The following is an 11,956-nucleotide window of genomic DNA, read 5'->3' as shown; positions in this document are numbered from 1 at the left end:
CTTGTTAAACTCCGCCTCAGTCACAATCCGTTTTTAAAGACGTCACATCACCACTACCTGATGACGACTGATGAAGGCGGAAGGTTGTAAGGTATGCTTGACAAAAACAAACCATGTCTGAGAAAAAAATAATTTAAGAACACAGACCATTGATTTTTTCCACACTCACCCTGATGCTTGGAGTCTTCACTGAAAATCAGACATTTCATTCTCTAAATTGTAAATTCAAAGAAGAAAACATTTAAAAATAACTTTTAGTACCAGTGGGTCAAAAGGCTGTCTGAACATAACATGTTTTTATTCAGTCTTTAATACAAACTTGTTGGTTCAAGTTTATTTCCATTTGTTTGTTTTGTTTATTTGTTCTGCTCTGGTTTTGACACTTGCAGAAACTAAAAACAGGATGCATTTGCGTAAAAGTGTCTTTATTCACCGATCACTGTTGGGACCTGCAAGCAGAGAAGAACAAGCTGTGATTCAGAAGTTTCAACCACATTTTCACATTTGATCTTCGAGGTTCTTTGAGGTCAGCTTGGTTGAAACAGATTTCATTACCGGTGTGCCAACAGGAGCTTTTAGCATTTAACCTCGTTTCTGTTCTGACTTTCCAAAATAAAAATGCAAATATACAAGACGCATCTTGTGAAGTTTTCATAAAACGTTAAGATACATTTTTCAATACAATGTTCATTTTATTTAATCTATAGCCCAGTTAATTTTACAGAAAAGGCCAATTTTGCAGCCCACAATTCCCACAATTCAACTACTTTTTACTAAACTGTTAGGTACAAATCAGTTTTCACTTGTTTCACCAAGTTTAGCATTCATCTCAGATGCATACAGCTCCAATACAAATACAAATGTCAAGTTTCCTGAAATGTCAGCTCTCCTAAACAGTATTCAGGTAATCTGGGAAAAACCTTTGAACTCTGAAAAGATCAAGACGTTTTTACCAAATTCAATTTGTCAGCTTTATGTTATGCCAACAGATCTCATTTTAATGATGTTCAGCTGATTTAATCCTCTCTCCTCTTCTTAAGATAAACCAGACATTTCGCTGCTTTGTGATAGTCATTTACTTTCACATTTGTTTCTTCAAAAACATCCATGAAAATACTTGATTTGAAAACAATTTATTTTATTGTACTATTTTAACAGCCATCTTAGAGTTTTGAGCTCTGCCATTCCCTATATTTTTTCAGAATTATTAAAAACATTTTAAATAACGAATGTATAGTTCCAAGGCATTGTAACAAAAGGCAAAAACAATTTACAAAATAAGGTAAAGAAAATAATAAAAAAGGTTAAAATATAAGCAGCGGTTCTCAAACTCCCCCCTTTGGAGGAAAAATGTTGGTATGGATCTAAAATCTCGATCTGATTCTGCAAAAACATTGAGATCTCCTCTCTGATCTTACCTGTTTTGCAGCTCACACTGCAGTCACCTGAAGCAGCTGAACACACCTCTGTAGTGCATAAGAAGTAAACCTGAGGAGGGGGATAGAAACACTGAAACGACCGGACAAGGACGTGAAACCGAACACAATCACAGTAAAATGAGAAGCACCTCCGGGTCCTCCAACAAAGCCAGCCTCCTCTGAGCGGAGTGGGAAGAGCTTCCAATGGCCACAGAAGGGAAGACTGTGATTTTCATCCTCTTAATGTGGCGGGAGTCTGGGGAAGGAAGCAGCTGCGAAATTCCCTGTTTGGGACAACTGGATGACAACAGCAATCCCATTGACAACTGAAAATCGACTCCACAAAAACACATTTACAAGGAAAACATCCATACTTTAGCTCAACCATTCATTTAGGTAGGTTTGTGTTAATGGGACCACCGCTCCCATAGTTCAAGCTAACCTTCAGCATTTTCTGACTGTTTCTCAGTTTACACTGTTCACTCTTATCAGGGGTTACCTTCCACAAATAACCGGCAAAAGGTCAAATCTGCAAAGTGGAAGTATTAGGCTGTAAACCTCCTCACTACACACTTTATACACTTTTCTCAGACAGACATGAACATTTTCAAACTTTTCCCTCTTCTTTAAGCACTCAAACTTCAAACCTTCGTAGAAAAAAGACCTGATTGCGATCAAGGATTGATTTAACTCTGGCATTCAGAGTGTGCTGGAGACACGGCATGGAAGAGATTGACAAGATCAACAGCCAATCAGGACACACGAATGCGCTGCGGTTCAATGAAAAATATCTCCACGACTGCGAAAGGTGACACTGTATATGGAGATTAGCAAACAGAACACTTCATGCAACACTAGCATCTGCAAAGGGTTCATTAAATTAGTCTTAATAATCCACTCGTGTCTGGAACATGTCTGCTTTGCAGACTAATGGCAGTGCTTTGAAAGAAGCCAAACTTGTTTAGTTTGGTTCATAGTTGATATGCTAACTGTAGCATCCGGTATTAAACTTGTCAGTTTGTAAACTTTGTAAGACATCGGAAAGAAGATTTGCTTGAAAGTTAATGAAAAATCTAACTTTGATCCTTTGTTTATTGGTGGAGTTACCTTCTAAAAATAACCCGATGGGTAAAATCCATAAAGTCAAGTCTGTTACAATTATGTAGATGTTTTAAGGCTGTAAAAACCCTCACTGCACACTTTATAGACTTGGCAGACAGACATTTTCACTTTTGTTTAAACTAAATTCAAACCTTCAGGGGAAAAAAAAAAATTGCACACTGATAGGGATCTAATAATTATGTAAATTTGGAAAACGAAACACATTCTAACAAGAAAATAAATTGTACTTAAGATAAAAAATTCAGAGGACATGAAAGGGAAACTGCATTACTTATTGAACAAACAAAAGAACCACAAGTCAAAAAGTAAAAACTTTTACGGATGAGCCTACCCGTCATATAAGAGCATCCAGCTGAGATATGGAGCCAGGGTGTAAGCCAAACAGGAGTGAACCAGCAGCAGCATGCCGGGCTTTGACGGGTCCAGCAGGCTCAGCTCTGCGTAAACCGGCTGACTCAGCACCAGACTCAGAGGGAGGCGGGCTTCAGGGTGGAAGCTGGTGAAGGATTCATCTACAGGGATACAAACATTTCATTTTTGCTTCCTTAAGAATAAAAAAAAAAAAAAAAAAAAAAAAAAAAAAAAATTTCACTTATTTAACAGTTATACGTTCTCACACTTTTTGAAAGTCAGAAAAGATGCAACATTTAACCTTTTGCAAGTCTCAGCAGCACAGTGACAGGAGCTGGGGGGTTCTGAACAGGAGGCTCGTCCATCAGGTGGAACCTCACTTCACCTGCAGTAAAAGGGGAGGAGCTACAGCCCACCGTCATCCTGCAGACATTTGTGTTTGAGAAAAATTTGCTGCAGAACAGCCCAAGTTCTTTGCCTTAATGAATAAAACAACTCTTCAGTCAGAACCACAGTGGTCTCTAAAGTCAGATCTTTTAGAGCAGCTGGTATTATGTTGGAAAATAAGTAAAACATCTACAGATCCAACCAAGACAAAAAAAGCATTTTAAATCAAGAGTTAAAGGGATTAAGAGCTCCACATCTCAATCGAAGCTTGATGATTAGTCTAAAACAGTATTAGTCCCTGTTTACTAGTTGTTGTAAAGTAAACATGGCTGGCAGAACTACAGACATTTACAAATGACATTTGAAGATATCAATTATTAAAATACTAATCAGTTTATTTCCCTCTAAGAAAACACATTCACAGCATTTTATTCAAGTCAGCAAGTTAAACTATAATAGACTTATTGTAAGGAAAAAGCAGAAATCTGATCACGCCAATGAACTCACCTCACAGGAGATTTCTCTGCAGCCCTGCCCTCTTTGGACGAGTCCGTGCCGTGGACGTCCAGAAGATGAACCACCGTATGACCGAGCATCTGACAAAACCCAAATACACAAATCCAAGGGTTAAAGCTTCAGATGAAAACCAGAATGTGCGTACTGAAGGACCGCAGTCTGTAGTCTGTATTGATCAACAGTCCCTCCACCATCTCACATGGATCTTTTGTAATAATTGAGGCACAAAAAATTTGAAGTTGCAGCTGTTTGTCCTAAAAGTTGAGATAGTTCTTAGTAATATTTTTTTTACTAAATTAGTTTCAAATTTGCCCAGGAAGTTGCTTTTCCCTCCAGTTTATTAAAATGCAGTTCTATGCAACCTCACAACAACCAGATAAAATGACATTCTTTCTAAACAGTCATTTAGCTTTTAAATAGGTCTATTTTTTTGTTTGTGTTAGACCAACTGTAATTTTGGAACAATCAGGCCTACAATCACAGAACAGCCAATAGCTTTTAGACAAAAAAAAAACAACAACATTATGTTTATAAGTTTAACACAAAAACGTGAAAACCCTAAAGTTTTTTTTGTTTTTCTTTTGTTGTCCAAATCCGAAATATGACTAACAAAAATGTTTCCATTTTTGGTGACTAAAGTGTTTCATTTGAGTTCACTTTAATCTTGTTTCTTTTACTTTGTGTTACACTTTTTTAAACTTGACTTTGACCAGGTTTTTTAACGCGAATAAAGTTTGGAATGTAATTTGTCCTTCAATCGAGACATTAGAAAGCAGCAGTTTCTTTTATAAAGATGACTAGGTTCAAAATCTGGAATCTGAACTGTTAATAATTCCTTTAATCAAAGGAAAACTAAACTGTTTTCCTGCTTTTATCAAGAATATTTACAAACCTTTAGAACAAATGTTTGCCTTTGTGTGCCTTATAATCTGGGGCGCTCTACCTATAGTGAGGAAATACATAAACTGCTTCACTAAAAACTGCTAATTTCTGTCGACTAGCACTGATGACTAAAAACAAGCTACTTTCAGATGACAGCCATAATGGCAGGAACTGAGCAGTTAATGCAGAAAAGCCAAAGACCATCAGGTGACTTGCTGAACCAATGGTCAAAGAACAGCAGCAGCCTGGATGACAGAACTCAGATAATGTGAGAAGAAAACTGAAGAAAGCTCTCAATCCTCAGTTTTGATGCCCATCAACAGATGCCAAACATCCAGAGAGCCTCACATGCTTGTTCACTCCACAGCCGTCCAGAGGCACGATGTAGAAACCCAGATCGGAGGTCAATCTCTGCAGCGAGCAGGACGCGTTGTGTCCAGAGGAAGCAGCAGCAGACAGCAGTGAGGGCTCCAGAACAGAATCAGGCAGCGCAAAGACAAAATACTTCTCTGGAGTGCCGTCTGTTGATTTAGAAGCAGGGAAAAATCTCAAACCGCAAAAATACTTGAAGTCTGGATAAGTCCAGCTGTTAATGAGCTCACCCTTAAAAGTGTGTGAGCAGCAGCTCAGGGGATTCGTGCAGTCAGGATCCATCACAGGTCCGAAAGCACAAAGTGGGACAGCGGGAGAAAATGGATTGGTTCCGAGAAGGTATTCTGAGCACAAGTAGTAAAGAGAGAAAAATGACCTTTTTGTAAATTTCAAAAATATTCTGTTCAGATCAGGTCAGAACTTCCAGAAACATCCTTTCATGTAAGAACAAACAAAAGATGCATATACCTCTCATTAGATTAGACTCTTTTTCTCTAGTGTGACCTCCACTGTGCTGTCCAAATGGACGTGGAGCCATATAATATCTTTGTAAGGCGTTGTGTGGCGCCATAGGAGCGCTGGAAAATCCGTCAGATGCAGGAGAAAATATCCAACCATAGTTGTCGCTTGAAGCAAACAGAGATTCAGATGAGTCTTTACTGCCGGAGGAATGAGGTTCGTGGGTGTATTTGGGCACTTGAGGCTGATTGAAGTAGTAATGATAGTAAGGAAGTAGTAAGGGGAAGGAAGGGGAGGAAGAGGCTGGATGTCTATAGAAGGATGAAGATTGTTGCAAAGGTTTTGGAGCTGCTGCGGATCCGTGGGCGACCGTGCCAGACAAAGCTGCAGGGGGATAAATGAGATAGCCATAAAAGGGGTGGTAGAAGTACTGGTAAGGGTCGGGACGGGAGACAGATCCTTGGGAGGGGGCAGAAGACTGCTCAGGGGGCGGAGCAGCACCAAGCTTTGTTTTGGGAGGGTAACTGTGTGGCACTGGAGGCTGTGCTGCAGGAGTGACAGATGAAGAGCGCCTCTCATCCAGATCTGGTTTGGTGTTGGAGAAGGCCTCCGTTTGGTCTGCGCCTGCCTGCTTAATGTAAGCATTGATGCTGCTTTTGTCATAGGCCGAGTATGTGTGGAAGTGAGACATGTTTGCTTTTGTGATCAGGTGAGGATTTAGCAGACCCAGCCTCCTGGCTTCTCCTCTTGCAGTAGGTGGATAGTTGAATAAATAGTGAGGGAAATGTGAGGAGTATGGAGAATGAGGTATAGATTTCATGGGGACAGTATCAGGATGTGGTGGCACTTTAGGTGGGGAAATTTGTTGCGACGTGTCGGAAAACTGCTGAACATCTGAGACAACAGGATATTTAAAGCCGTGGGGATTAGTGGAGGACTCCAGTCCAGAACTGGTGTCTTGAGAGCCAGGAAGAGGTATTTTGGGGTGATGGTAGAAATGGTAATAAGGACTGAAGTCATGACTTGGAGAATCAGAGGTCTGGACCTGAACCTGGTAAGGAAAACCCCCAGCAGGTGCACTGGGCTTGTTTGAATCAAAGACAGGAGCTTCTGGTTTTTGTTTTTTATCTGGAAGCTTCTGAGTCAAATCCCTCATATGATCTCCAGACAAAAAAGGTCTGTTGCTCCTGAAAGGCTCGTACGCCTCTTCAGGAAAAATCTGGTGAGGATAGTGCTCCTGATTTAAATCAGAGGGTACAGATTGCGGAGAAGGGGGAGCATTTGAGTGAAATGTTGGGTGGGGGTAATAGGGTGGAGCCAAGTAGAAAGGTTGAATCCATGGCATCGGCCTGAGGGACTCCAGCAGGGGTTTAGCTGCCCTCCTGCTAAAGTGGGGAGGGCCATCAGCCAGTGGTTGATGGGTGAAGAGAAGCCCTTCAGGTGGGGAGACGGGACAGGCCAGCGTGTAGATCCTTTGCCCCGTTTGGAGAGAAAGTGTGTATTTCCCATCCTGCAGAAAGAAAAAGATTTCAATAGCACATCAGTGGTTTTATCTAGTCAAGCCTTTCAACACCGAAGATGTCGAAGACGACACCTAAACTTAGGTCCCTGGAACAGCAGTCTAAGCAAAGATAATCAGACCACTTCCACCCCAGCCACTTCCTCCAGCTCCTCTGGGGGGATTCTTAGAGTTCTTAAAACATGCACAAATGAGAAGCCGACCGATTAGTTACTTGCTTGCAGATAGGCAGATCCTTACATCAGTATCTGCCTTTCTGATCTGACAGAACTGGTTATTTTGGCTAAGATGACCGATGGTCCAGCATTCTCCCACTCATGGCGCGGAAGAGTTGTGCAAACCATGCATTCAGTCCTCTGCATGTCACTGCTGGCAACTACAGCTGTTAATGTTGATGCAAATGTCTTAAACAGGGAGTTATATAAAAATGTAATATTTGTCATTCCCATACGGAGGGAGAAAAAAACCAAAACCGCACCAACGCCTCGGCTGCTCTGCATGCGGGTATAACTGCAGTCCCTCCCTCCCCGACAGTCCATTCTCAAAAGTTTCTCTTCAGCAATGAACTGAAAAGTGACGTATTTTTTGTTCCAAATTGAGACTTTTTGAACAACGTGTGAAATGACCAAACGAATGTGTACCAGACCCTGCTGTTTAATAAAATGACAAACAAAAAAGAACTTTGATAAGGCCTTGAAAAGTTATTTTATTTGCATTATAATTTAGGCTACATTGCACCAGCAAACCGCACTGGCTATGGCTTAGAACTGATTTCACCGTTTCGTCAAATCCGTCCTGGCTACTGTTGGGCAAAGGCGTGTACACACTGGATAGTCTGTCGCAGGGCGCATGGAGCTGGAGCGGTTGTGATCACCATGCTGGCTCCTGGGAGGCGAGCAGGCGGCCAGACAGACTGTGGGATGGGGAACCAGCCTGCTCGGGCCTCCTGAACTTTTATATTTTTTTTATTTTCATCGAGGCAATGATTAAAAAATAAATACATTTATATAAAAAATTATTCTTGCCCTCTCTGGTTAGTGCAGGAAAGCAAGACTTCAAACTTTCTACTGGTATCCAATATCAACTTTAGCACAATTAGCAGATCTACAGATTAAGGCTTTTGCTCTTAAATATTTTCATCTCCTTTCCCACAGCAGGTGAATCACACCAAGGTTCACTTTCTAGTTACCAGTTGACTCATTTCCTCACCTTTATTGTGATGCCACACGTGAGGAAAGGCACAGCAATCACAATCTCTCCATCTTCTTTGTCCAGAGTGTAATCGCACTGCTCAGCCAGCAGCACTAAAGGCGTCCACTCTCCCCTCACTGTAGGAAAGAAAAAAGACCCAAAAGTAAACATTTACTTTGATTCATTGTGACTTTAAAACCATTAACGGATTTACCATTTATGCTTGGCTCCTCTTCGTTAAGCATTTCCTCTACTCTGATGGTCATACCATACGGAGAACAGCAGAGGGAGGAGGGACCCACAGCCAGAAGCTTAAGCTGAGAGACCGGACAGGACACTTTGATGGGAGTTCCCTTCCAGAGCAAAGGCAGCACATAACGGTCTTCCTTCAGAGAGACGGTTAAAGAACTTAGGACTTGTTATTTATTAAGAAACATGGTCTGACATGTTAAAATATGAGTTGATGGAGAATCTAATTCAAAGACAAGTTGAAGTTAAAGCTTTAAATGTAGTTTTATTAGTCAAGCTAATAATGTTTAGCCAACCAGAAACCAACCAATAAGATTATCTAAAATGTCTGGTTTAAATCATTTATAAAAAAATAAAGAGGTAGAATTAGTTTTTGATTTTTCAAGGTTATAACTAAAATCCTACTTCATTGATGGTTGTACAGAATAATAATGAAGCGTGTCCCACCTCCAGACGCATGTGACAGGCATCATACTGGGCCATCAGGCTGAGGTCCCTCCAGTTGGTCTGGACTGCATAACCACAGTGGGGCGGCAGCTGGAACAACGCCACCGAGGACTCGTTTGCTGAGATTAAAAAACAAAAAATTTCAGTTTGCTCAGAAAAAAAAACACCCCCGCAAAAGGTGAGAAAGGTTACAAAGAAGCAGCACATTTTCTTCTTGTAGAGGTTCTAAGATGACATTTTAACCATAAATATATAAACATGCTTGAAGTTTTTTTTTTAAACCGTGTTTTAATCAAAACAGGGCATCTCATATCTTAAACATTCACAGTTCTATTCAAATGTCTCAAAGCTTACAAAAAAAATAGTTTGGAATCACTTTAAAAAAAAAACGAGATGAGACAAGTTCAATGCAACATTTCCAACAATAGTTAAGAGAACGTTGGTCCAAACGGATAAACTAACCATCCAAAAGACTTGTTTTAGGTCCTTAGCCACTTTTTTTGCAATTTACCCCGACTGAAAACAAATGTGTTTGAATATCTTTACTATTGAACGCACAATTTATTACTTTGTCAGGTTCAACAGAGTCTGGAATCAACAATTCCAGAATCCAGTGCCCTGGAAATGTCAGAAAACCAGCGTGCATCAACGATCACTACATCAGCTTTGTATAATTCTTCATTTGGAAAAAATGTAAATGTATTTTTTTACAAAAGTATCCGAGTTCTCATCAGAAAAGCAGATTCATTAATAGTTTTTACTAGGGCTGGGTTGATAAAACTGATCTGAATTCATTGAAGCTGAATAATTGATCCATAAAAGTAGAGATTGAGCTTTTATGGCTTTCCTTTGCCAGGAATTTAACGCGCAACAGCAGTAAGGCCAAAAAGACTGCTAGCTTGATAACGTATAATGGAATTTCCCATAGGACAGCTAATGCTAACGTTTTTTTTAAGCAACCATTTGTGCTTTAAAGCAAATTTTTTGCTAAAATCTTCCGAAACACAGTGTTATGCTATAGCGCAAGCGCCACCTGGAGGCCAAACTGAAAAGTCCTCCAGGAGAGGCAGAACATCAAGATCTGCACTTTTTTGTGGGAGCTTCTTGGACTAAGAAATCAAGCACCACTGTACTACGTTAATCCATTGGTTTATTATTTAACTAATACATTTTTTGTGAAGTGCATCATTAATATGAATATCTTCAAAATGTATTTAGATTATTATTGTATTTATATTCAAATACGTCTAAATGTGTAAATTCTAAATCAAAATGACGAAGGCTCTGGTGAACTGAATCTGAAAATTATTGGTGATACTCAGCCCTCGCTGTTATTTAACAAATGGGTGATGTAAGATTATTGCTTGAATCCACGGCACTGGATAGTCCAGAAATTTTAGGGCTTGGCTTAGAGGAGTGAGAGATTTTGGACACAGTTTCTCTGCAACAGGTAGGTGTGTGTAGGTCTCTGCAGGCTGACCAGCTTTAGTTTAAACCACCATTTCACTACACCTACAGTCACAGCTATCATTGCATTATCTTCTTCAATCATCTTCTATATTTTCACGATGTCACTTTTAATGAATATGTTTAGATGAGCGCATTTGAAATATTTTACGAGTTTTGTTTCAAGCATTTCACCATTTATTATTCTGCTTAAACTTTTTATTCAAATCTATTTTAAAAGGCACTACCTATTCAAGCAGCTCAAAAACCTTTCAATTTCCCTTTTAAACTGCATTTTTGTTCACTAGTTTTAACAAGCCTGCAGGTTTTTATGCAAAGATGTTAACCATATTTGCGAGACAAATAAATATTTTTTATATTTTTAACAAAAAGGTACAAACTTGTCCCTTAAAGCCACCTTTTCACCTGAAAGACAGAAAACTAACATACAGAGCAGTGGTGATGATTTTCTCTAAATGCTCTGACCTCGGTCCAGAGATAACTGCACAGCCCGCCTCCTCCTGACAGTGAGGGTCATGGCCTCCTCTCCACACTCCACCACCGGCTGCAGCCTCAGCCAGCTCTCCTCTGAGCTGCCGGGCCTCTGACCTCTGACCCTGGCCTGGCCTCCCCGAGGTTTTCCTGAAAGATGAAAACATTTCCTGCTTTCTCAGTGGTGTAGCAGGTTTAAGCTGACTCAAGAGAACCCCCCCGAACCTGCAGAGTCGGCCTGGTAACCCCGCTGCTGGAAGGGCTGCTCCAGCTGTCCGGACATGATGGAGAACCTCCCGGGGACCACGTGGCTGACGAAGCCCGCGCTGCAGTTCTGGGTGGGGGGAGTCTGCGCGGCGAAGAGCCACTCTCCCTCGGTGTGCCTCCTTCTGTAGCGGTTCCTGAAGAACGAGCTCCGCACAGAGGAGACCAGCTTCAGCTTGAGCTTCTGCCCCGGTTCTCCTGAGGAGGTGTTCGCCGTCTCCTCCAAGCCACCGCGAGGAAGAGGAGGCGCGTGCACACCGGTCTCCGCTGCAGCGCCCGGCTGGAGGCGGCGCAGGGTCTCCGGAGGAGATAGGAAGGAGTCACACCAGCAGGTGAAGGTACAGACGAAGAGGAGCAGAGCTCCGAGGCGGTGCGCGTTCTGTTTCAAATGCATTTTTAATCACTCTATGCATCAAAACACTGAGAGCGAACGACGGCCGCTGGATTTTTTTGTAGACTTCCTGCCTGCACACCTGTCACTTAATTGGGCATAATCAATTGCACATGCGCACTGGGTGACAGAAGGGGAACTCATTTATAGCTTTTAAAATTTAACTTTTGTTTAAAAAAAAAAGTTAAAGTTTTCGGTCTAGAACTATCACACAAAAACAAAGCATAAAATAACTTTTACTGAAATAGAGGCCAGATACCTTAGACTTACTAAATGTTCAATAATATGAGATACATAGATTTTACAAACATAAATATTAGACTACTCTGTCAAAAATCAAATGTTGCATACATTTAAAGAGAGCATGCTGAGACAGTCTGCTTTGTATTGGAATTAAACACAATAAAAAAAAATGGTTCAATCTTTTTACTTTTCTTCAGAAACTTTTGG

General features: G+C 40.8%; 1 protein-coding gene across 3 annotated transcripts; it reads right to left on the bottom strand.

The window, feature by feature from the left end:
• Nucleotides 1-267: 267 nt before the first annotated feature.
• On the bottom strand, nt 268-11,594 carry LOC101158280. 3 transcript variants are annotated; one of them, XM_004071810.4, is made up of 14 exons: nt 11,077-11,593; nt 10,846-11,001; nt 8,914-9,032; nt 8,432-8,603; nt 8,236-8,354; nt 5,517-7,017; nt 5,279-5,392; nt 5,025-5,197; nt 3,786-3,874; nt 3,193-3,314; nt 2,872-3,052; nt 1,568-1,715; nt 1,419-1,488; nt 268-449 (listed from the first exon to the last, which is right to left on the bottom strand). In XM_004071810.4, the coding sequence occupies exons 1-14, from the start codon at nt 11,507-11,509 to the stop codon at nt 430-432; spliced, it is 3,417 nt and encodes a 1,138-aa protein (XP_004071858.4). In that variant the 5' UTR covers nt 11,510-11,593; the 3' UTR covers nt 268-429. The 3 variants fall into 3 exon arrangements, 1 of the variants encoding a protein (XP_004071858.4); XR_002290731.2 differs by lacking the exon at nt 268-449 and having other exon boundaries at nt 1,568-1,702; nt 11,077-11,594; XR_002290732.2 differs by lacking the exon at nt 268-449 and having other exon boundaries at nt 1,568-1,674; nt 11,077-11,594.
• Nucleotides 11,595-11,956: the final 362 nt, after the last annotated feature.

This window comes from Oryzias latipes, chromosome 8, assembly GCF_002234675.1.
Source record: "Oryzias latipes chromosome 8, ASM223467v1".
Taxonomy (NCBI): Eukaryota; Metazoa; Chordata; class Actinopteri; order Beloniformes; family Adrianichthyidae; genus Oryzias; species Oryzias latipes.
Note: the sequence above shows the minus strand (reverse complement) of the source record. Positions and strands in the feature narration are given on the sequence as shown.

Bases quoted from the DNA above. Each gene is read 5' to 3' on its own strand.
- LOC101158280 (XM_004071810.4), bottom strand. From the start codon at position 11,509: ATGCATTTGAAACAGAACGCGCACCGCCTCGGAGCTCTGCTCCTCTTC. The intron at 9,033-10,845 runs GTCAGAGCATTT...TTTTAATCTCAG, and splicing joins GCAGTTATCTCTGGACCGAG to CAAACGAGTCCTCGGTGGCG. The intron at 5,393-5,516 runs GTATATGCATCT...ACTTGTGCTCAG, and splicing joins AGAGTCTAATCTAATGAGAG to AATACCTTCTCGGAACCAAT.